The 26,245-nt window shown below is 43.6% G+C and overlaps 1 protein-coding gene across 1 annotated transcript in view; it reads right to left on the bottom strand.

The window, feature by feature from the left end:
- Positions 1–26,245, bottom strand: part of LOC136581070 (uncharacterized) — a 40,967-nt gene that overhangs the window by 10,704 nt on the left and 4,018 nt on the right. The window contains exons 2-4 of the mRNA XM_066582062.1: positions 23,091–23,236; positions 6,250–6,336; positions 4,557–4,694 (exon numbers count right to left, since the gene is read on the bottom strand). Coding sequence (XP_066438159.1) covers positions 4,557–4,694; positions 6,250–6,336; positions 23,091–23,236 — 371 coding nt within the window. The remainder of the gene's footprint in view (positions 1–4,556; positions 4,695–6,249; positions 6,337–23,090; positions 23,237–26,245) is intronic.

Raw genomic sequence — 26,245 nt, 5'->3', positions numbered from 1 at the left:
GGGAACAGTCACATGGCCATTTTTTATGCGGATGTGCTGAAAATTATATGGCACAACGATTCGCAGAACGCATGTAACTGCGTTCTGCGCAAATCGTTGTTCTTGTATATGCGCTAAATGGCCCCATTGAAAACATATACAAAAGATTGTTCTCCTCTGCCACAGCTGTAACAGCTGTGGCAGAGAAGAACGATGTTCTCCCATTGAATTCAATGGAGCCGGCAATACAGCCAGCTCCGTTGAAAGCAATGGGGTGCCGTCAAGCACTGTATTAATTTTTGGGGAAGGGCTTCAAATATAAGCCCTTCCCTGAAAACCATCCAAAAAAGTGTTAAAAAAAAAAAAAAAATTAAATATATATATATATATATATATATATATATATATACACACACATATACACTCACCTTTATGCAGCTGCCGGAGATCAGCCGCGTCCAGCCGACTCCTCTCCTGAACTGCTTTCTGTAATATTCAGCTGGTGGGGATTTAAAATCCCCACCTGCTGAATGGGCTGCCTCTGATTGGTCACAGTGCTCAGCCAATCAAAGGCAGCTCTAACTCACCCATTCATGAATTCATGAATGGGTGGGTGAGTGCTGCCTCTGATTGGCTGAGCGCTGTGACCAATCAGAGGCAGCTCTCAGCTGTCATTCAACAGCTGTGGCAGAGGATAGCAGGCAGCGCCCGTGTGACTGAGCCCTGATAAACGCTACTAGCAGCGTTTTTTTCAGCCGTGATGCTGGCTTTGGTCACACAATTTTTTGTGCGCATCAGTTTTGCACACAAAAGAATAAAAAAAATAAAAAAATATAAAAATCACACGAAAAAACGCCTGTGTGACTAAGCCCTAAGACTGTCAACATTCATGGCTCCTACTTAATAGAACAAGCAATGCAGCATAAAGTTATGGGTGGACCACTATCAGCAGCAATGTAATGTACTGTGGGGAAGAGGTTCAAATTGAATTTTAGCACCAGCGCACTTGAAATTTTAACTGCACCCCCGCCTCACACAGCTTTAATGATGGGAAAATAAAAAAAGTTAGAGCACAAAAAATGGAAAGATCAAAATAGGCCCTGGAATCAAGCCAATAACTAATCATTTTTCGATGTTTTCATGACAATTTATAAAATTGTGATTAAACCTATGAGCCTTAGAACATCCTAAAAAAATAAAAATGGTTAAAAAAATAATGTCCACATGAAGAAAACATACTGCAAATTTTGATTCTGCTATGACTGGCTGGCACTGCTTATGTGGATTGCACTGATTAATCAAAGCAAGTATAGTGTGTCTTAAGGCCCATTTACACAGAGCAATGATCCTTTAAAAATCGCTCGAAAGCGATCTTTTGAGCAATAATTGTTGTGTGTAAACGCATGGCCATCATGCACTTTTCATGCACTGCTCATTGATCGTTTAATTCAAGCCAGCCTAAAAATCATCATAAGGTCTTATCAGGACCACAGGCTGAGTTCTCCGCGGGTAGTGCTGATAGTATTGTTTCAGCTACTTAACCTGCAGGAGAACAATGAAGCTGAATGCAGATAAGAGCCCTGGAGCTATTAGCTTCATTTGCACGCTAATAAGCTAAGTAGCTGAGTAGCTATTTAATAGTTTATGCAAAACGATCGGTCAAAGCTGTCACTCAAAAACTGTCGTTTGAGCGATTTTTGAGCGATCATCGCTCCGTGTAAATGGGCCTTTAGACTAATAATGCATACTAATGTGTGCATCAGGTAGTCAGAAAAGCTATTGCAGCCATCTTTGTTTGCCCAGGCCTGGAAGGTCGCTTTAAATGCACATAAAGTGACAAATTCTAGATTTGAAAATTGGACCGTGTCACAAATTCTAAAACAGGCTGCGTTCTTAAAGGGTTAAGTTAAATCCATCAAATCTTGCATCATGGGACTGTAAAAGGTCTAACCCAATAATGCCTAGTTCAACATGCCCTCATTTTTTGAATCCTAGAAACGCCCCTGCCACACATGGAATCCCTTACCTCTTCCTGCCAACTCTGTTCCAAAATCATTTTGCGAATTTGCTCTTTCCTCAACCTCAAGTCAGCAAAACTACTTGTACACTCCTCCATCATATTGTGCCTTGATTACTAGAGCATCCCTCTGTGGCCTCTCGCCTAGCATTCTTCACCACCTTCAATCCATCCTTGTTAATCCACCTCTCCCATCCTTCCACTATTGCATGTCCTTTTACTGGCTTTCCATTGCTCAGAGGATTAATTTCAAAATACTGACCATGACATACATGTCGGTCCACAACCTGTCTCCTCCATACATCTGACATAATCTTCTGATACCTCTCCACATGTAATCTCTGGTCCTCATAAGACCTTCCTCTCAACTCCTCTCATCTTCTGTTATGAGCTACAGAAATTCTCACACTTGATCGTCATCTCCTGCCTTCTAACCTATTGTTAGGGCATTTGCTGTGTAACTGTTTCAACAGCTGATCTATTGGAGTGCATCAGTGGACCTGATTGCTCAGCCAACCTCATTTAGGGAGCAGTTGCTCATTGGCTATCCTCCCTTTAAGCATGCCTGGCTTTTGCAGTGTGATGCTGGTGATTGCAGTAACAATGTGCATTTAAATCCAGTAGTCTTTGTTAACTACCTTGCTCTCTGTGGTCTTGTTCCTACTCTTATGTCTAGCTTATTCTTGTTTCCTAGCCTGCTCATTCCTTGTTTATATCTGCCTAACCTTGGTTCATTATTCATCTTGCTTGTTTGGATTTTAGGTCCTAGTGCCTTCTTGTTTTCAGGGATATTATAGACAGGGTCACAATAGGGATAACTGAGGTCAATTTAGGGACAGTTGTGTCTGGTGTGTGTTAGGTCCAGTGTTCAAGTTGTTACACCATTCGGTTTTACTGTATTACCTGGCGGTATTTGGTAGTTGGAGACACAGTTAGTACCCAGGATGGCAACTGCTATAGGTGAACTCAAATTCTGCCATTTAGTGTCTAGCCAGCGTTGTTATATCTTGTCTCCAGGATTTGTTCTGTGGATCCCCCTTACTCTGGAACTCAGTACCTCAACACATTAGACTCTCTCCCACCATCCAGACCTGCGAAACCAACATAAACAAACTACCACTTCACTAAAAACTACACTTTGTAATAATCCTGTCTCCACTGCACAACTATACCTTTTTCCTTCAGTTTTTTTTGTCCTTTCACTTGTAGATTATATGCAGGACCCTCTCTACTTAGTTGCCAGCCTATGACTCATTAACCCCTTGAGTGGCAGGTTTTCTACCACCCTGTCGTGCCCACCAGGGCAGGTTTTTTAAAATGGTCTAATCATTGAATTTCAACTAGTTTTGCAGTTGCGTCTCAAGAGCCATAACTTTTTCATTTTTCCATTGACATGGCCGTATGAGGGCTTGTTTTTTGCGGGACAAGTTGTGATTTTTTAAACAGGAGGGAGGAAAAAAAGAAATGGGGAAAAAAGAAAAAAAGGGGCCATGTCATTAAGGGGTTAAATAATGTATTAACTTCCTTCTCTGGGTCATTACGACACACAAGGATACCACATGTGTGATTGTATTTTTGATTTTTTACAAAGTAAAGGGAGACAAGTGTTTTTTTTATTTTTTTAATAATTTTTTTACTTTTTTTTTAATTTATTTTTTTAAATTTTTTTTATTTTTTGTCCCTTTAGGGGACTTCCACAGGGACCTATCAGGACCCCTGATCACATTCCGGGGGTCCGATGATGACAGCCCTTTACATGCTGCAGTGACAACCCTTTACATGCTGCAGTCACATAGACTGCAGCATGTAAAGGGTTAACACAGCAGAGATCGGAGGTTTTCTCTGATCTCTGCTGTAAGAGCTAGTACCTAGCTGTCCTCTGACAGCTAACAACCAGCTCTCCCTGCCACAGAGACCATCGGCTTGCTTCTGACAAGCCGATGGTCTCTATGGCAACCTGTAAACAAAGCAGGAGGTTGCCGACATGTCGGCAATATCTTCTGCTGGTTTTTCAAAGCCCTTGCTTTGTTCTCTGTGGGTCTGTGCAGGCAGAGCACACTGTCACAGCTTGTGGCATTGTGCTCTGCAGCTCCCATAGTGATACATAGCCCGGAAATCTTCCGGGCTATGTTGCTATGAGCAGTGGAGCTCGTCCCCGGAAATTTTCCGGGCGTGCCACTCAAGGGGTTAAACTTGTGCTTTATTATCCAAAATGTATATTCAAACTCCTCTATATTTCATGCACACAGAATCCTGCCAGTTAATGGCAAAATAAATAGTAATTTACAGGCATCCACTGTTTCTAATCTTACTCAATTTCTATAAATTCATTTTAAGAAATGAGTACTTGCATTGTGGCTTCTGATTGGTTGCAGGGCTAACCTGACTTCTAACGACCATCTGGAAAATGGTTTGAACACAGCCTAAAACAACAACTGTAATCGGATTGTTCCCTTTGACAAGATGATTCCTTTCTACATTCTGACAAGCATTACACAGTTAATGAATCCTATACGAATATATGGCTATACCAATTACAACTGTTATAGGTTATACTTACCCTGGATTTTCTGAAGAAGGGTGTCCTTGCATCTACCCCATGGTACATATAGACCAACCGTCATAGGACATTTACCCTTGGAGATAGTCAAGGCCAGAGCTTTGCAATAGTCGTCATCATTTTGGAAATAGGACTGTTCTTTTACATGGAACATATTGTGGTAGAAGAAAAATCATTTGTTATACTGCTATGATACTGTATTTGTAACACAGTTTATTTTTGTCGCAGTCTCCTTCTACACAAGTTATATTAGAAAGATAGCCCAGCAATTTTGGGACAGTTTTCTGTATTGGTTGCAATAAAATAGTGTATACACTAAACACCAGCTAACGTCGGGTACATCCTGGCATTGTTCAATACTATATATCATATTTGCCAACATTACAATTTCAGCCCATTCTAGACTATCCAATTGGAAAACTTTTGCCTGTGTGAAAATACACCTACAGCTCTGGTTGTTCTGATAATGACAAAATATTTGATAGGTATATAAGATTGCTAGTCTAGTATACATATATTAGAACCTGGAAATACATATACTTCTTCTGTAAGTAATCATACATTATTACAGTAATATTCAACCTTATAAGATATACTCCCATGAAAATATTTCAGACTACTAGAAAACCCGTCCCTGAATGGTGACTGCAATCCTTATATAGGATGTAGTCAAGAAGACTGATGCAGAGCTATATCTCAGTACTGATGTCCTATATTGAATAACAATAGCGTACTTGAATAGGAATGTGTGGATTTGCTACATGATTTTATGGCACACGGACCCCTGGGGCCCTGAAATGTGAATTTTAATTTCGTGTTGTGGGCCCTACAAGAGATAGAGAGTAAAACCCAATTGCATAATTGAAGAGCAGCATGTGAGAAGCAGAAATCCACTTCCCACGTCTCTCTAAATCCCGTGGAAATGTGTAAAGTGGATTTCTGCTTCTCACATGTTACTCTTTAACTTTGCAGCTGGGTTTTTTACTCTCTCTCTTACAGGGGCCACAACACAAAATTGAAATCCGTATTCCAGGGGCCACTGTGCTATGCTATTGTACAGGGCATTCATGCCTTCCTATTCAAGTACGCTATTGCTATTTTATTTTATAGAACACAGCACTGGATAAGTCTTTTTCACTACACCTTATATAATGTTGTATGGATACATTCAGGATATACTCCTAATTAGAGATGAGCGAACGTGTTCTTAACGAACACTTACGCACCCAGACACCGGCTTTGCCGAGGACTTCAGTGTCCGCGCGTAAAGCTTCGGGGGGCGCCGTGGGGCGGGGAGAGGCGCGGCGGCGCGGGCGGCAGCAGCGGGGAACAGGGGGGAGCCCTCTCTCTCTCCCTCTCCCCCCCACTCCCCGCCGCACCCCCCCGCGCTGCCACGGCGACCCCCAAACTTTTTTCGCCCGAGCACGGAATTGCTCGCAAAGTTCGGTGTTCGGGCGAAAAGGGGCGGAGCCGAACACGTTCGCTCATCTCTACTCCTAATGTCTCTCCCAGCATATATTCTCAACATACCAACCACATGTGATTTGAATAGAGTCTAAAACATTAACTGTAATCTAATTGGGCACTGTGTCATAAGGATTCCTTTATACATTTTCTGAAGCATTATACAATTAATGATCCCTATACAAATATATGGCTAGATCAAATACAACCATACATCTGTTATACTCACTCTTAGTCTTAGGACTTTTATCGTGGTTGTAATTATTCATCAGTGGTTTGCGACTATCATCATTATCTTGGAGATTGGACATTTTCTCTTGATGGAAAATAATGAGAAAGAAGATAATGATTTCTTATATGATATTTGTAACACATTTTTGTTTTGTAACACAAAGGCTCCTTCTACACAAGTTCTATTTGAAATATAAAGTTGGGCCTGTTTTCTCGATTAATTGGACTAAAAATAATGGCACCCTTACTGAACACCATATTTAGGACAGCCGCCTGCCCAAAGAACTTCCCTAGCTAATAACATTAGGTACTGTTGCATGGTATTAGTGTATCTTGACGCCACCAGGAAGTCCTGGTGGAGTCAAGATTGACAGGGGGGGGGGGGGGGGGGGTGACGCCCCCTGATCCTGATTGGTTGCAGAGCTGCATGGGCTTCAGGTCCTTTCAGCTCACTAAGCAGAGCTGTGGAGGCAGAGAGCTGCGTGTTGTGATTTTGCAATTATGTCAGGGAGGGAGGGTTAGGGTGAGGGGTCAGTGTAACAGTTAGGCTTTAAGTTTTTATATAAGCCTAACTGTTACACTGACCCCTCACCCTAACCCTCCATCCCTGACATAAATAAGAGATGGCACATTCCTGTTTAGTGGGAGCGCATTGAGTGTAGTCCCCGCTCCTGTGTCACTCACCCTCCACCGCCAGTATAGTATCACGCTGCCACTTCTCCCCCCACCCCTCCCTGCACTTGGTAACAGTGTCACTGTCGTCGCCGCTGGTGTCCCCGGGTGGCACTCCTGCATCCCCGGCTAAGTTGCCTCCCCCTTGCATTCCCGCTATGGGCCAAGGCGGCGGGAGCGCTGTCAGTGCTGTCCCCACTTCAGTCCGGCACTGTTTCCTTCCTGCACGGCGTGCTGTAGGCGGCATTCGAGAGCTATGAGCGCGGCTGCCCACTGGACTTTGGCGTTCACATTGCTGAGAGCGCCGCTGCCCACTGGACTTTGGCGTTCACATTGCTGAGAGCGACGCTGCCTAGAGGAGATGCGATGCTAAGAGCGCCACTGCCTACAGGAGATGTGAGGGCCAGGACGGGGATACAGATGCCGGAGGCTATAGGACCTGTGAGTGGCAGAAGCAGCACACAGCCGGACAGCCAATGAGGAACAGGGGGCGGCAACCCGCTGTCAAACACACAGTATCTTGACTCCACCTCAACTTCAGGTGGCATCAAGATACATTAATACCCAGTTGCATCCCCCCTGCAAATTAGGTTTATTTGCCAAATTTGCAAACGTTCAGCTGTTTGCAAAACACAACCACACAAGAACAATTTAAATAACTCAACACAACTAATATAACAAGTGATTTCTCGAAATATCCCCACAAAATGCCTCTTTTAATCCATTAAGGACAATAGTAACATAGCAACATAGTATGTTAGTCCAAAAAAAGATATTTATATCCAGTTCAGCCTATTTTCCCCTTCAATGTTGATCTAGAAGAAGGAAAAAAAAAACAACAATGATGACAATTTTCCCCATTTAATGGAAAAAAATTAATTCCTGACTCCAGTCCAGCAATCAGAATAATCCCTGGATCACCAACCCATCTGAAGTAATCAGTGACAATAGCATGTAATATTTTAACACTGAAGAAAGATGTCCAGGCCCCTCTTGTACTCTTAGTGAGTTCGCCATCACCATGTACTCAGGCAGAGAGTTCTATAGTCTCACTGCTCTTACAGTAAAGAACCCCCTTCTATGTCGGTGTAGAAACATCCTTTCCTTTAGATGCAGAGGCTTCCCCCTTGTTACAGTCAGGGTCTTTTTACGTGTATAAAAAGATGATAGGAGAGATCTCTGCATTTTCCTCTAATAGATTTATACATAATTATTAGGTCACCCCTCAGTCGTCTTTTTTCTAAAGTAAATAACTCCAATTTTGATAACCTCTCTGGGTATTGTAGTCCGCCCATTTCATATATTACTTTAGTTGTCCTCCTTTGTACCTGATCAATCTCTGATATGTCCTTCTTGTGTACTGGTGCCCAAAACTGTACACAATATTCCATGTGTAGTGTGACCAGTGACTTGTAAAGGGGAAGAAAAAGGTTCTCCTCATGTACTCTTATACAACTTTTGATGCACTCCATGATCCTATTTGCCTTGGCAACAGCTGCCTGGTATTGGTTGTTCCTATTAAGCTTACACTTAACTAAAACCCCCAAGTCATTTTTTAAGTCAGTTTTACCCAGTGGTTTCCCATTTAGTGTGCAATGGTGACATGTCTTTCCTCCGCCTATGTGCATGACCTTACATTTATCAGTGTTAAACCTCATTTGCCACTTTTCTGTCGAATCCCCCAACTTATTCAAATCCATTTGCAACCACATACTATCCTCTCGTCTTAATTATATACCAACCTTCTATGCGGCACAGAATCAAATGCTTTGGAAAAACCAAGATACACAAGATCCAATGACTCTCCTCGGTCCAGTCTAGAACGTACCTTCTCGTAGAAGCAGATCAGATTGGTTTGACAGGATCGACCCCTCATTAAAGGGGTTGTCCCGCGAAAGCAAGTGGGGTTACACACTTCTGTATGGCCATATTAATGCACTTTGTAATATACATCGTGCATTAAATATTGGCCATACAGAAGTTATATACTTACCCCCTCCGGTGCTGGCGTCCCCGTTTCCATGGCGCCGACCAAACTACTCCTCTGGTCGCACGAACAGTCGCGCTTGCGCACTGAAGATTCCTCTTCTTGATGGTCCGGGCTCACGAGCTGCGTCCTGGCTCCTCCCTCTTCTTCGCGTCATCGCGTAGCTCCGCCTCCATCACGTGGTGCCGATCAGCCAATGAGGTGGCTGGAATCGGCAGTGGAGCGCACGGTGCACCATGGGAGAAGACCCGCGGTGCACCGTGGGAGAAGACCAGCGGCGCCATCTTGGAAAGAAGATTCTTCAAAAGCTGCAGAACGGGGATCCAGGTAAGAGACTTTAAAAAAAAAAAACAACAAATAGATGCGCTTTTACTGTGTACTATGTGGGGGTCTGTGCAAAAAAATGTTATGTTTCGGCGCGGGACAACCCCTTTAACTCAAGCTATTATTCCCCTAAGGTACTCAAGACTAGCATCTCTTAGAAACTCTTCAAACATTTTACCCATTATATAAGTAAGACTTACCGGCCTGTAGTTTCCAGGTTCACTTTTTGACCCCTATTTGAATATCGGCACCACATTCGCTATGTGCTAAACCAGTGGAACAGAACCTGTCACTATAGAGTCCTTAAATATAGCATTTAATTTTCCTCTGTAAATACACTGGAGAAAAATCTATTTAATAGATTTGCCTTCTCCTCATTACCCTCTATAATTTTTCCTACATTATTAGGGGCCAACACTTTCAGTATTAATCTTTTTACTATTTATATAATTGAGGAACAGTTTAAGGGCTCAGTCACACGGGCGTTTATTGCCGTGATTTGCGCATGCGCATGCGTCCGGCGATTTTTTAAAACCATTGCTTTGCAATGGTATCGGACACATGAGCGCTTTTTATGCGCTCGTCCGATAAATTAGAGAACAGAAATCGCAGATCGCACCTATCTGCGATCTGCGATTCCTGTTCTCTTCTCTATATGCGCTCAATGGGGCCGGCGGCAGCAGCGCCGACCCCAATGAGAACATATAGAAGATAAATCATTCTTCTCTGCCACAGCTGGAACAGCTGTGGCAGAGAAGAACGATGTTTGCCCATTGAATTCAATGGAGCGGCAATACAGCCGCTCCATTGAAAGCAATGGGCTGCCGGCGTGCGCGGGGTTAATTGTCGGGAAGGGGTTAAATATATAACCCCTTTCCTGCAATGCATCCTGAAAAGTGAAAAAATAAAAAAAAAGGATGTACTCACCTGCTCCCGGCAGCCTGAGATCCCCGCGGCGGTCCTGCAGTGGGTGTGAAGGGGGTGTGACTCAGGCTTGCCCCTGATTGGCTCAGCCTGAGCCAATCAGAGGCTGATCTCAGTCACACCCATTCATGAATTCATGAATGGGTGTGACTGAGACTTGCTTCTGATTGGCTCAGCGCTGAGCCAATCAGGGGCAAGCCTGAGTCACACCCCCTTCACACCCACTGCAGGCCGGCCGCCGGGATCTCCAGCTGCCGGGAGCAGGTAAGTACATACATTGGGGACAATTCATCCCACACTCGCCCGCAGCGCTTGCATTCAATGGAGCCGCTATATTGCCGTCTCCATTGAATGCAATGCGCTGGACAGCTCCGGCCCGTTTCTAATGAAACGCGGCTAGGAGCAGATTTTCGGGCGATTTTTGGGCCGATTTTTCGGCGCCGGTCACGCAATTTGCGCATGCGCATCCGTCATGCGATGCGCAAATCGCGTGAAAAAACGCCCATGTGACTAAGGCCTAAGGTTGACTTTACTCTCCTTGGCAATAAGTATCTCTGTCTCTGAGATGGGCTAATGGCTGTGTGTGTGATCTCTGGGGATCAGAATAGATGTAGCATGCAGCACAGCTATGTGGCACATTGCGCCACCAGAAACACTGGTACTATAATTTCCTAATAATTACTACTATTATTAAGGGTGCCTAAGAGATGATCAAACTTTGCCTTCCTAAAGTTTAGTATTTTCATAGTACCCCTATACATCTCCCTTTTGAAAGTCAACTGGAAATTTATTATATTATGGTCACTATTTTCTAGGTGTCTCCGACCTGCACCCCTGTTATTCTGTCAGGTCTGTTGGATAATAAGTCCAAAATGGACTGAGCGGAGGTCCGGGAGGAAGCGCCGGTGTGCAGGAGAAGCTGCCTGCCTGCGCAGAGACCTTAGTGAAAGTAAGTGCAGTCACTGAGAGGGAACGTCCTCCTGTGTGATGGGGGAGAACGAGCAGTGTTCAGTATGATTAAGAGGAGGGGGATCCTGTGTGATGGGGAGTGGGGGGAGCAAGGGGTGTTCTGTGTGTGATGGGGAGTGGGGGAAACAAGGGGTGTAATGTGTGATGGGGAGTGCGGGTGAGTGAGGGGTGTTCTGTGCGATGGGGAGTGGGGGTGAGTGAGGTGTGTTCTGTGTGATGTGGAGTGGGGGTGAGTGAGGGGTGTTCTGTGTGATGGGGAGTGGGGGTAAGTGAGGGGTGTTCTGTGTGATGTGGAGTGTTCTGTGTGATGGGGAGGGGGGGGGACGAGGGATGTTCTGTGTGTGATGGGGAGTGGGGGTGAGTGAGGGGTGTTCTGTGTGATGTGGAGTGTTCTGTGTGATGGGGAGTGGGGGGAACGAGGGGTGTTCTGTGTGTGATAGGGAGTGTGGGGGGGACAGCGGGGTTCTGTGTGATGGGAGTGGGGGGAAACAAGTGGTGTTCTGTGTGATGGGGAGTGTGGGGAGGAAACGAGGGGTGTTCTGTGTGATGAGGAGGGGGACAAGGGGGGGTTCTGTGTGATGGGGAGTGGGGGGGGAACAAGAGGTGTTCTGTGTGATTGGGAAACAAGGGGTGTTCTGTGTGATGGGGAGTTGGAGGGGGACAAGGGGGGTTCTGTGTGATGGGAAGTGGGGGGGAACAAGAGGTGTTCTGTGTGATTGGAAAACAAGGGGTGTTCTATATGATGGGGAGTGTGGGGGGGGAAGAAGGGGTGTTGTGTGGGGGGGGGGAAGGGGAGGACAAGGGGCGTCCTGTGGAGTGGTTGAGAACGAGGGGCGATCTGTGAGATGGGGAGTTGTGGGAGGACAACTAGGAGCGTTTTATGAGTTAGTATCGTTTTAATCATGCCGACCCACAGAAAAATGTATCATGCCATGTATGCTGCATGATTAGTGGCGTAAAAAAAAAAATCACAGAATTGATGTGTTTTCTCTCCCAGGCCTCAAAAAAAGTGAATAAAAGTTTTACAATACATTTTATGTACACACAAAAGATACCGATAAAAACTACAGTTTGCCACGCAGAAAACAAGCCCTCATACCGCCATGTTGATGGAAAAATATAAAAGATATGGCTTTTGAAAAGTGGAGAAGTGAAACCCCCAAAAATCATTGCATCCTTATAGCCAAAATAAGCCGTGTCCTTAATAGGTTAAAGAGCAGAAGGAGGGAATTGTTAGCAGCATGCAGCGTGTTGGGAAACCATGTACTGTAGCTAAACATGTCTGTTCGGATTCTGCAGAGACTAATAGTAGCTGGAAAAAGCCCTAATGGTGGTCTGGGCCGGCTAGAGATGAAAACTGAAAGTGACGGTCACCAGCGATCACTGGAGGTAACTGCACGGTAATCACTATCAGTGGGTCGGCACCTAACTTCACTATTAGAGGTATACTAGAACTGAGCTGCTGTATTGGTGACCAAGGTTTCTATGCCACAGCCATAAGCGTATAACACTGTGGGAGACCACCAGCATTTCACACATTTCCCAGCCGACAGGGACCGCATATGGCTTTGTGTGGCACTGCCCATGCACAGTGGGATTCTTTTTTTAATTCCCCACTCTGTTTAGAGTGACAATGCGTATGGAAACAATGTATTGTGTATGGACAGCATATCATACAAGTGTACAGGGCTCACGTTGCGTAGTACACAGAGAAAGAGAGCATGCTGGGATTTATTTCTGTTGCATATCTACACGCAGTCCATTGGCTTTCACTGACTCCGTTCACTGCGCACCACGTGTGTGTGCACAACGCACGCATGATACGTGGTGAAAACCTGGTCGTGGACATGAGCCCTAACATGTTATAAAAGTTAGCTTATGTTGTCTCTATTATATATATTGTTATTGTACTGTTTTCAATGTATGTGTGCCTATATATATATATATATCTTATAAATTATTTTTTTCTTTCTTGGGGAAGCAAAGCATGCCTTGAGGCTTGTGTTCTGGATGTTTTAAGAATCTAAAACCCCTGATTACTGATGATCCATTGATGGGTCATTAAAAAAAACCAGTAATGTAGTTAAAAGTGATATACCAGGAGTAGCCGTGAAAAGGAGTGGCGGTTGGACGGGTCTGGAAGGGGGCCCCAAGCTAAACTTTTGCACCCGGGCCCATGAGCCTCTAGCTACGCCCCTGGCCGTAGCCCTGTGCGTTGCAGCACTGACAGCAAGTGCCCAGTCAGCTGATCAGCCGGGGAGCCTGAGTGGTGGATCTCAGCTAATTAGCTACTGATGGCCTACCTTGAAGATAGCTCATAAATAGTATTTGCATAGAAAATGCCTTTAATGCTCTTTTGTTAAAGTTTTGTAAAACAGTATTAGGGCTTAGCCACAAGGGCGTTTTTTGCCCGATTTGCTGATACGCTCGCGATCTACACATATATATATATATATATATATATATATATATATATATATATATATATATATATATTGGGTGTATATATATATATACACCCAATGCTTTGCAATGGGATTGGTCACATGTCCGTTTTTTATGTGGATTTGCCAAAAATTATATGACAAAACGATTTGCAGAACGCATGTAACTGCATTCTGTGCAAATCGGTGTTCTTGCATGTGTGCTCAATGGGGCCGGCAGCAGCACCGACCCTATTGAGAACATATACTAAAGATCCTTCTTCTGATGAATGGGCTGCCTCCGATTGGTCCCAGCCCTCAGCCAATCAGAGGCAGCTCTTACTCACCCATTCATGAATTCATGAAGGGGCAGCTCTCAGCTGCGAGCCGAATTGGCTGCCTCCGATTGGTCCCAGCCCTCAGCCAATCAGAGGCAGCTCTCACTCACCCATTAATGAATTCATGAATGGGTGAGTGAGTGCTGCCTCTGATTGGCTGAGCACTGTGACCAATATGAGGCAGCCAATTCAGCTCGCAGCTGAGAGCTGCCCCTTCATTAATTCATGAATGGGTGAGTGAGAGCTGCCTCTGATTGGCTGAGGGCTGGGACCAATCGGAGGCAGCCCATTCAGCAGGCGGGTATTTTAAATCCCCGCCTGCTGAATACTACAGAAAGCAGTTCAGGAGAAGAGCCGGGTGGATGCGGCTGATCTCCGGCAGCTGCAAAAAGGTGAGTATATATATTTTTTTACTTTTTACACTTTTTCTGGATGGTTTTCAGGTAAGGGCTTATATTTGAAGCCCTCCCCCGAAAATTAATACAGCGCTTACCGGCAGCCCATTGCTTTCAATGGAGCCGGCTGTATTGCTGGCTCCATTGAATTCAATGGGCGAACATCGTACAGCTGTGGCAGAGGATAGCAGGTAGCGCTCGTGTGACCGAGCCCTTTGAGCTGATAAATGCTGCTAGCAGCGTTTTTTTCAGCCGTGATGCTGGCTTTGGTCACGCAATTTTTTGTGCGCATCAGTTTTGCGCACAAAAAAATAGCGTGGAAAAACGCCCATGTGACTGAGCCCTTAGGCTGTATTCACACAGCTGATTTTCCTCTGCAAAGTCTGTCCAATTCCAAGATGGATAGACCTCACACAGGAAAAGAACCCAATGATTTGAATGGGTTAAGTCACAAGAGTGATTTTTCTCTTGGACCATGTTCTATTTTTGTGCAATCCTTCTTCAAGAATTGTCCATCATTTTATATGGAATAATGAAAATAATGGATTGCAATTGCATTCCATATGATATTAATGCAATTGGGAAGTGTGTTTTAAGCCATGTTACTACCGGAACCACATTAAAAAAAAGAACCAAGAAGTGCAGATCACAGAAAAATTCTGATTAAAAATGCACATGAAAAAGACACGTGAAAATCACATGGAACACAGTTGCTTTTTACTGACCAAAGTCGGGAGGGGTATCGTCTCTCTTTAAAGAGAGCACATAGAAGGTGTGTGGAGACACCTAGGAGGTGAGTGAGGAGACTTAAGGCCCATTTAGACACAGCGATTATCGCTCAAAATTTGCTCAAAAGCCTTCTTTTGAGCGATAACCGTTGCGCCTAAACGCGCTGCCATCGTGCACTTTTTTGTGCACAATTCGTTAATCGCTCATTCTTAGCAGGCTAAAAGTCAGTGATGAGCCTTATCAGCGCCGTGTGCTGAGTTCTCTGTGCGATAGCAGCTGATAACATTCTTTCAGCTGGTATCCCTCTTGGACTTCTCAGCGGGATACCAGTTGAAAGCTCCCAAGAGCAAAGCAGCTGTTTGCATATACAAAGCTGCTGCTGTTCTCGGAGCTATCAGTGGTGTAATCCCGCTCCGCCTTCATTTAACTCTTAAGTAGCTAATTAGCTATTTAAGAGTTTAAGCAAAGATGATCGCTCAAAACTGTCACTTAAATTGTCGTTTGAGCGATTTTTGAGCGATCATCTTTTAGTGTAAATTGGGCTTTTTAAGACCATCCATGCTCCACTGGGAAATATATGCATATAAGGAAGATGGAATAATAACTCTGCAGCGTCATCATCCTTATTTGCATATATTTCGCAGAGGGGCATGCATGGCCTTATAAGTCTCCTCACTCACCTCCTAGGTGTCTCCACACACCTTCTAGGTGCTCTCCCTAAAGAGTGATGACACCCATCCTGACCCACATTATAGGCCTCTCACTAGCCAAGGCAGAAACCTACTGCACACTGATGAGGGGCAAAGCCCTAAAACAGCTGTCTGTGTATGGATTTCTGGCTTGGTTTCCAATTCCCAATCATTGTTTTAAAGACTTGTTTAAAGGGCCTGATATTGATTTGAAGGAATGCTGCCATTTAATAAGTGGTGCTGCAGAGTTATTGTTCCATCTTCCTTATTTGCATTACTGACCAAAATCACACTCCCCCATGTCAATACAGCATCAGTCTTTCTTCAATTTTTTTACATCTTCCTGTACTCTCCCTGTTTCTGCATGCAGGGTAACAGAGAATTTTGAGCTCTGTAACAAAAAAGAGGTTCTGACCTCAAAAGATACATGACAAAATTAAAATGAATCAGCCCCAAAAAAGAGAGGAAGATCTTAAAATTAATAGTATTGAAACAAAATACTAATATATTAGAGATCCCTCTGAAACTAGTATATAGAAGAGAATATCTACAAATCGTAAAGGAAAAAGCAAACTGTAAACCATGTTTTACCAAACAGTCAATGTTTGAATTTTGCAATAAATGCAGTAAGTTTATAGCTCATCTAAATTCTTCCTCTCCCCCAATATTGAAAATACTCTTCCCTGAGAACCCAATACTTACTGACTCGGTTAGCATACTTTACAGATTTGCTCAATTGTATCAAGATTTATATAAATCCCCAGCCACATATGAAGGTAAACATTTTGGAACATATCTGAACAAGATAGATTTCCCTAAACTTTCAACAGGACATGCTTCCTTTTTCTATTCAGCAATCACTCAGGAGGAAATAGCAGAAACTTTATTTTCCATGGCCAAGAATAAGTCATCTGGCCTAGATGGCCTTCTAATTAAAGTTTATTTACAGAATAGCAAAATCTCAATCCGACAGTTACTCTTTAATTTCCACAAAATCATGAAAGAGGGTAGATTTCCAAATTCATTTGATGAAACAACTATTATAATCTTACTAAAACCCAAGAGAAAGAATACAGACTATAAAATCATCACTAAATTATTAGGAAATAGACTGAACCTGGTTATCCATGATACTATTTATCCTGATCAGTCAGGATTCATACCTGGTAAATCAACATCAGATAACATCCGACGTGTGCAGGTAATAACCCACATAGGTTGAAAACAAAAACAAAGTCGGACTCTAGCATCCTTAGATGTTACAAAGGCCTTCAACTTAATTGAATGGCCCTAGCTATTAGACATTTTGCACTGGTCTCATTTTTTGCAGGATGTCCTGTAGTTTCTGATAGTATCAATTTGGAATACATACGACTTTTTGATCGCTTTTTATTGTGTTTTTTCTGGGAGACAGGGTAACTAAAAGGCCTTAGTCACACGGGCGTTTTTTCCCGCGATTTGCGGATCGCATGACAGATGCGCATCCTCAAATCGCGTGACCGGGGCCGAAAAATCGCCCGAAAAAACTGCTCCTAGCCGTGTTTCATTAGAAACGGGCCGGAGCTGTCCAGCGCATTGAATTCAATGGAGCCGACAATACAGCCGGCTCCATTGAAAGCAATGGGCTGCGGGCGATCTCACGATGAATTTTCGGGAAGGGCTTAAAAATATAAGCCCTTCCCGGAAATTCATCCAGAAATGTGTAAAAATAAAAAAATATATATATACTCACCTGGTTCCGGCAGACGGAGTTCAGCCGCGGCCGCCGGCAGTTCTCCTGAACTGCTCTGAGTAGTATTCAGCAGCCGGGGCTTTAAAATCCCCGCCTGCTGAATGAGCTGCCTCTGATTGGTCACAGCCTCACCAATCAGAGGCAGCTCTCACTCACACCCATTCATGAATTCATGAATGGGTGAGTGAGTGCTGCCTCTGATTGGCTCAGCGCAGGGACCAATCAGGGGCAGCTCTCAGCTGTCATTCATGAATTCATGAATGGGTGTGAGTGAGAGCTGCCTCTGATTGGTGAGGCTGTGACCAATCAGAGGCAGCTCATTCAGCAGGCGGGGATTTTAAAGCCCCGGCTGCTGAATACTACTCAGAGCAGTTCAGGAGAACTGCCGGCCGCCGCGGCTGAACTCCGTCTGCCGGGACCAGGTGAATATATATATATGTTTTTTTGTTTTTACACATTTCTGGATGAATCGCAGGGAAGGGCTTATATTTTTAAGCCCTTCCCGAAAATTCATCCCGCGCTCGCCGGCAGCCCATTGCTTTCAATGGAGCCGGCTGTATTGCCGGCTCCATTGAATTCAATGGGCAAACATCATTCTTCTCTTCCACAGCTGTTACAGCTGTGGCAGAGGAGAATGATTTGTCTACTATATGTTCTCAATGGGGTCGGCGCTGCTGCCGCCGGCCCCATTGAGCGCATATAGAGAAGAGAACAGGAATCGCAGATAGGTGGGATCTGCGATTTCTGTTCTATAATTTATCGGACGAGCACATAAAAAGCGCTCATGTGTCCGATACCATTGCATAGCAATGGTTTTATAAAATCGCCGGACGCATGCGCATGACTGAGCCCATAAAGTGTATTTATGGCGTTCTTTATTTTTTTTCCGGACGATGTTCACCGTGCAGGAAAAATAATGCACTGCTTTGATAAATCGGACTTTTATGGACGCGGCAATACCAAATACATATTTTTAATTTATGATTTAGATTTTTTAATAATAGATATGGCAAAAGGGGGGTGATTTAAACTTTTATAACATTTTTTTTTTACAATCAAAAAAACTTTATTGATTTTTTTTTTACTTTACTTAGAAGTCCCCCTGGGGGACTTTAAGATGCAATGCTTTGATCGCTCCTGCAGTATGACGTAATGCAATAGCATTACGTCATACTGCTTTTTCACAGGCCCCCGGCTGCCATGACACCTGCACGGGGAACCCCGAACAGCGGGATCCCCGAACAGCGTTCGGGGAATTTAAATGCTGCTGCCAGAATTGACAGCCGCATTTAAAGGGTTAATAGCCACGATCGGCCGAACGGCCGAGCCCGGCTATTGCCCGCGGGTGTCAGCTGTAATAAACAGCTGACGCCCGCACTGTATGGAGGGAGATAGCGGCGCTACCTCCCTCCATACACGTCCTGCAACAGCAGGACGTAGTTTTACGATAGCGCCGTCACTAAGGGGTTAATTGGCAGAAACCTATGTTTAAGTCTCTCAAAGAAAAGGGATGGCTAAAGGGTGAAGAAATATGCCACCTCAAAATACCACAATTTAAATACCCAGGAATATACATCCAAAGAGGCTGCCAACATTTATGTAATCTAAATACTATCCCCCTACTTTCTTTTCTTAAAGATCAATTTAAAATATAGAACTCACTTCACTTATTTGTTGCCAGCAGAATTAAAATGATATTTCTACCAAAACTTCTGTACACCATAGAACATATAAATCCTTTCCAATCCACTGTCTGACGTCTAAAGACATTCTGATTGAAGGCTGTACAGCTCCAATGTCAGAAGACGTCCAGCAGGGTATTCTTACTGTAGATTACTGGCCGCTCTGTTGTCTGTGGGCTCTCCAGCATGTCCCATACCGCAGTACTGGCTCTAGCCAGTAGATGACACCATTGTATAATGGCAAAAACAGAAAGCCCCCTAGAAAAACCCTGAATCCAAAATTGGATTGCAAAGGGTTAATGTTATAATACCACAGCAATTCTATAATACAATAAATTCCTAACTATCATCTTTTATATGGGGAAATTCTAGACATAGAATTTGAATTGAAACATTACAAAGATCTAAAGACTTAGTGGGTATGGCTTTACCTGATTTTAAATTATACTATATTGCAGGACAATTGTGATATTATAGACACTGGGTATTGAATAAATGCCCTACCCAATGCTAAATAACACTTGATACACTACTCCTCCTCCACTATTCCATAGTAAGTTTTAGAAAATCAAAGATTATATACTAGACGCCCTCTACCTATACATAAATTGGCAATGCGAATATAGGACTTAGTAAAAAAAAAGCGACAGGGCATGTCACTATCAGATTTATTTATTCAAGGCGCTTTTGTATCCTATAAACAGATACAAGAAATGTATGATGTACCCAAATCGGACTACCACAAATTCCTTCAACTATACTATGCTATATTTTTCAATTTCCAGAACCATGCCCATCCATCTCCTTGTATCCTTTAATCAGGATTAGTGATGAGGGGACTCCCCGCGGAGATGAAGAAATCCTCTGCCACGGCTGTCACAGCTGTGACAGCTGTGGCAGGGGATTCTTTACTCCCCATGGGGAGTCCCCTTGTCACTGAACCCTGTGACAGTGATGTCACAATGTTCAGTGACAAGGGGACTCCCCGCTGGGGAATATTGACATGCACCACAGACCTATGGTGCACGCATGTCCTATGTTTTGCAGGTACATGCACTTGCACGCATGTAAAACACAGACATGTGAACACACCATAGGGAACCAAGGGTTCTAATGGACGTGTGGTTTTGTGTGCACCTATGTACACACACGCACACGCTCGTCTGAAAGCACCCTGAATCTATTACACCTACTATACTTATTGTAAACCTAATACATATTAACTTCAGTGGTTTATGTTAGTGGAATATGTTTTTCTTCAATAAAGCGAGTTTAAAAAAAATTAATCAGCACAGAATTTTGGAAGCTCAAATCTTTACATTTACTCTCATGATGCTCGACACACAAGCAATCAAAAATGCGTTAGAAACACAATTGAGATATAGAAATATGCATTTTTTGATTAGTTTGAAATGTATGATTGTTAAACTCGCTGAACAAGTTCAAGTAGGAGCCTGAGGCCTTTCTTGAAAGTAATAATATTACAAGTTATGTTACTCGAGACAGGGCTTTGATCCAGGGATTTATTCTGATTGCTATATTTGGAGGCTGGAAGGAATGTTTCCCCCTAATTAGGTTTTTTTTGCCTTCCTCCAGATCAACACAATAGGATAACAGGTTGGATTTGATGCACCGGTGTCTTTTTTTTCAGCCTTATCAATTGTATAACTGACAACAAAATAACATTTTTATACTTACAGTCGCATGGAATGCAAAGCTGATCTTGGAAGAAGATGTGTAAATGCAATTCTTCGTTGGGTTATTGTGAAGCTGATATCAATAAAACACAAGTATATATAGACGATACCTCCTACAGGACATGTACAAACTATTCTTTGGGTGTGGAATTCTAGAGAACTCAGTACTATAATTTTCTTATTTATTTTGGTATAAGTGACAGGTTGTCTTCCAATATTAGATCCTCCTATTAACTGTAATCAATTAGGCTGATTAAATCTCAATAGGCATGAATATTACATGTTCTTTAACCCCTTTGTGACATTGACTATTTTGGCTTAAGAACACAACAATTGTTTGTGAATTTTCATCTCTACTTTTTAAATGCCATGGGCTTGTTTTTTGCATAACAAGCTGTAGTTTTTATTGGTACTATTTTTGGGTACATATAATGCATTGTATAACCTATTGAAACATTTTCTGAAGGGGAGGAAGAAAAAAAACACCTGAATTCTGCCATTGTTTTTTTTTTTTTTTACATTTTTTACAGCATTAATCATGCAGCATAGATGCCATGATACATTTTTTATGCATGTTTGTACAATTTCAGCAATATCAAAATTATATATATACATACACATACATATACATATATATTTAGATTTTTCCACTCTTGCACAAAAAAACCTATTTAACCATAACCTCTTTTGTTTTTCTATTGTTGGAGCTTAAGGGCTCAGTCAGACGAGATAATTTTTGACGCATTATAGGCACGTGAATGAAATTTTTTTTAAAAGTCGCACATCGTGTGTAGAAAACAAAATGCGTGCCTGGGTGCATTTGCACGCACATGTCATGTCTCACATCTTTTGCAGATGCAAATTTTTCCACTTCTAAAAATTGGACATGTGGCCGCTTTCATTGGAAAGCATTGTTTCTAATAGACCCGTTTTAAAAATGCACCTGGATGCATGAAAAATTTGCTTATCTGACTGAGCCTTTATTAACCCCTTGAGTGGCACGCCCGGAAATTTTCCGGGACGAGCTCCACTGCTCATAGCGACATAGCCCGGAAGATTTCCGGGCTATGTATCACTATGGGAGCTGCAGAGCACAATGCCACAAGCTGTGACAGTGTGCTCTGCCTGCACAGACCCACAGAGAACAAAGCAAGGGCTTTGAAAAACCAGCAGAAGATATTGCCGATATGCCAGCAACTTCCTGCTTTGTTTACAGGTTGCCATAGAGACCATCGGCTTGTCAGAAGCAAGCCGAGGTCTCTGTGGCAGGGAGAGCTTGGTGCTTGGCTGTCAGAGGACAGCTAGGTACCAGCTCTTACAGCAGAGATCAGAGAAAACCTCCGATCTCTGCTGTGTTAACCCTTTACATGCTGCAGTCTATGTGACTGCAGCATGTAAAGGGCTGTCACTGCAGCATGTAAAGGGCTGTCACCATCGGACCCCCGGAATGTGATCAGGGGGTTCTGATGGGTCCCTGTGGAAGTCCCCTAAAGGGACAAAAAAAAAAAGGAAAAAAAATATAAAAAATTATAAAAACACTTGTCTCCCTTTACTTTGTAAAAAATCAAAAATACAATCACACATGTGGTATCCATGCGTCGTAATGACCCAGTGAAGGAAGTTAATGCATTATTTAACCCCTTAATGACATGGCCCCTTTTTTTCTTTTTTCCCCATTTATTTTTTTTCTCCCCCCTGTTTAAAAAATCACAACTTGTCCCGCAAAAAACAAGCCATCATATGGCTGTGTCAATGGAAAAATGAAAAAGTTATGGCTCTTGAGACGCAACTGCAAAATTAGTTGAAATTCAAACCTGCCCTGGTGGGCACGACAGGGTGGTAGGAAACCCGCCACTCAAGGGGTTAAGGCTTGTTTTTTCTGTTTCAAGCTGTAGTTTTATGGGAATAGTTTTTTTTAATCACTTTTAGGCCCAATGTCCATGGGCGGATCTGAATTACGGAATCCACGCGGGGGACCTGCGCAGACAATCCAAAGTTCAAGCCACCCATAGGGAAACATGGGTGTCCGCAGCTTAATTAAAGCATGCAGATTTTTTTTGCTGACCTTTTGGTCCAGAAAGCAAATTGCAGCATGCTCCATTTCAGTGCGGATCCCACACGGACGGCTTGCATTAAAATCAAAGTGCGTCCAAGATTCCGGCCAGAGTGTCCAGCAGCAATGGGCACCACAAACTGCTGAAAAACCTAAATTACTCGCAGCATCTGTCACTAGGTTAAGATCGACAACAGTAACCTCTCTGGCTTGACAAAGTCTGACCATTAAAAGTCTGCAGGAAGACCTGCCAAACATGCATGTCGTCCTGCATACTCCTGGTGACCTGTATAAAATGCTCCAGATGCTGAAGTCCTTTGGTGAAAGCCAATGAAAGCCAACTAGAAAAAGCCAGACCGTTTGGTAAAACCCTAGAAGAAAAACCGAGACAGCCAATAAGGGATTGCAACTGTTTTAGAGTAACCTTTTCTGAAACTGGCAACCATTTCAACCCGAGTAAACAGCGAGTTTTTCCAAAAGCAAGCAAAAAACCATATCCAAAGCATTGATTTTGATACCAAGGAAAGAGAGTTTCGTTAACAGCCCTTCAGTCTTTCCTTCCACAACCGGGACCCCAAACCGAGACATAAAGAAGCTGAAACACTGCAACAACAATTCACAAGTGTTGTCACGATAGCCAGAAAAAGAAATCTGATCTTTATTCGAATATATTTACATTTTACTGACAGTCCAGGCAAATAAAGCAAAAATCTTTCTGATACTTACTGCATTTTTAACCCCTTAGTAACGGACCTTTTTTTTTTCCATTTTCCTCCCCCCTTTTAAAAAAAATCGTAACTCCTTTATTTATCCAGCAACTTAGCTGTATGAGGGCTTGTTTTTTGCGGGATGAATTATATTTTTCAATGGTACTATTTAATGTACCATATAAGGTACTGAAAAACTTTAAAAAAATTCTAAGTGGAGAGAAATGAAAAAAAATTAAATTCCGCCATCTTTCAGTGCATCTTGTTTCTACGGCGAACAAACTGCAACAGAAATGACATAACTTTATTCTATGTGTCAGTACGATTACTACAATACCAATCTTATATAGTTTCTTTTTGCTGTACTATTTGTATTTTTTTTTCAAAGATATTTAATTTTCTTCTGCACGCAATAGCTTTTTATTTTTCCGTCGACATAGTTGTGCGAGGGCTCATTTTTTGCGGGACCTACTGTAGTTTTCATTGGTACTATTATGTAATACATATGACTTTTTGATCGCTTTTTATTGCACTTTTTCTTGGAGACAAGGCGAAGAAAAAAAGTACAGTAAAACTGTAAGAAACAACCGTCACCCGGGATGTATGGAGAGGGATCACCACGCAATCTCCTTCCATACATCTCCTGCAGCAGGACATAATAACACTATAGGGCTGTTACTAAGGGGTTTATCATTAAATGAAAACCTCAACCCTAAACTGAGCCTTGCCTAAAATAAAACACTGTGGTTTACTCACCTCCCCTGGAGTCCCGGGATGCAGATGACAGCCGGTGCTGGCATAGGCAGTGACTTCAGCTAGCTGGGCTAGCCAGAGGCACGTGATCGCTGTGGTCAGAGGCCGCGACATCACGTCTCCTAACTCCTGGCATCATGGTGGCCAGGATATAAGCACTGGTACCAGGAGTGTCGATGGTGACTCTGCAGCCTCTGATTGGCCACAGTAGTCACATGCTTTTACCCAACCCATCTACTCAGAGGTCACTGGCAATCTCAGCAGTCGGTATCAGCTACATACAAAAAAAATATCAGCTTCATACAAAAAAAATATATACTCACCTCTCTGCAGCTGCCGGAGCTCATGCGCATTAAGATGAGTCTTCTCCCTGCACTGCTCTGAGGTGCTTTTAGCAGCCGGGGATTTAAATCCCCGCCTGTTGAAATGGCTGCCTCTGATTGGCTGAGCACTGTGACCAATCAGAGGCAGCACTCAGCTATTGAATGACAGCTGACAGCTGTCACAGTGCTCAGCCAATCAGAGGCAACCCTTTCAGCAAGTGGGAATTTGCTGAAAGCACTTCAGAGCAGTGCAGGGAGAAGACCCGGCTGGATGCGCCTGACCCCCGGCAGCTGCGAAGAGGTGAGTATATATTTTTTAATTTTTACTCATTTTAGGGATGATTTTTAGGGCTGTAGCGCCGGCTCCATTGAATTCAAGGGGAGAACATCGCGCTCCTCTGCCACAGCTGTGATAGCTGTGGCAGAGGATTTCTTCATCTCCATCTGTCACTGAACACTGTGATAGCATTTTTAACCATGTCCAGTGACAAGGGGACTCCCCACGGAGATGAAGAAATCCTCTGCCACAGCTGTCACAGCTGTGGCAGAGGATCACAATATTCTCTGTATGTCGACGGGGCCACTGCTGCTGCCGCCGGCCCCATGACCACAGGTGAAACCCCTCCAGCATCCAGGGGTTTCACATCCAAGGAATCCCCTGCTGCAGCTGTCACAACCGCAGCAGGGGATAGTGAGCAGCATATGTTATGTGCGCAAAAATGCGGCCAAGTGCGTTTTCTTTCAGCGTGACGCCCGCTTCGGTCCGGAGATTTTTTAGGCATGCATTTTGGAGCACATAAATTTGCACATAAAAACGCTCGTCTGACTGAGCCCTAACGGGGTCACTTTAGAAGTCTGGGTTGGATGGACTCCCCCTCTGTGAGCTCCAGTTAAAGTTTAATCCCTCTTCGTACCAGGTTGGCCATAGCATTTTTTTTATGCTATCCCCTGGGATTATCCATGGGGTAAGTAATTCAGCTATTGTGGATGTGGATCTCTGCGTTCTGTGCGTTCTCTCCCTCTCAGCTGTCACGCTGACAGTGCGGAGATTGTAGATCAGTAATCTATACCTGTTGCTGAGACAACAGGACGCATTGTTAAACACGCGAGAGGTTGAAAATACTGTGTATACGCATTGGGTAGCAGGAGTTTCCTGCACCGATAGCATTATATCAGTGAGGCTCCATGACGTATCGTCACTTCTGCGCAGGCGTGTCAGCAACTACAGGAGGGCCAAGGCTGATGACATGCATCCTACAGAGCTGGTAGGTGGAAACTCACACCGCTGTTACAGCTCATTGTAATGGCTATGTCTATTGGTGGTGGGTGTACATAAAAGGGGTGCTTCAGTGTATGTTCTACAGCAGTGGTGGCGAACCTATGGCATGAGTGCCAGAGGCGGCACACAGAGCCCTCCCTACTGGCACACGCCATCGGCCTCTCACCACTTGTGAATGCCGGTAGGGGCCACGGCTTCCCTGCCAGCATTCACTCAGCTTCGCTGCTAGCAGCGCCGATACCGGCGTACACTGTGATGTCATTGTGCAGTCGGGATCCTCCTCCCCCGACATCTGCTCGGTACTGGTGTATTATGTTG

Source organism: Eleutherodactylus coqui, chromosome 10 (genome assembly GCF_035609145.1).
Source record: "Eleutherodactylus coqui strain aEleCoq1 chromosome 10, aEleCoq1.hap1, whole genome shotgun sequence".
Classification (NCBI taxonomy): domain Eukaryota; kingdom Metazoa; phylum Chordata; class Amphibia; order Anura; family Eleutherodactylidae; genus Eleutherodactylus; species Eleutherodactylus coqui.
This window is presented reverse-complemented; position numbering and strand designations above follow the sequence as displayed.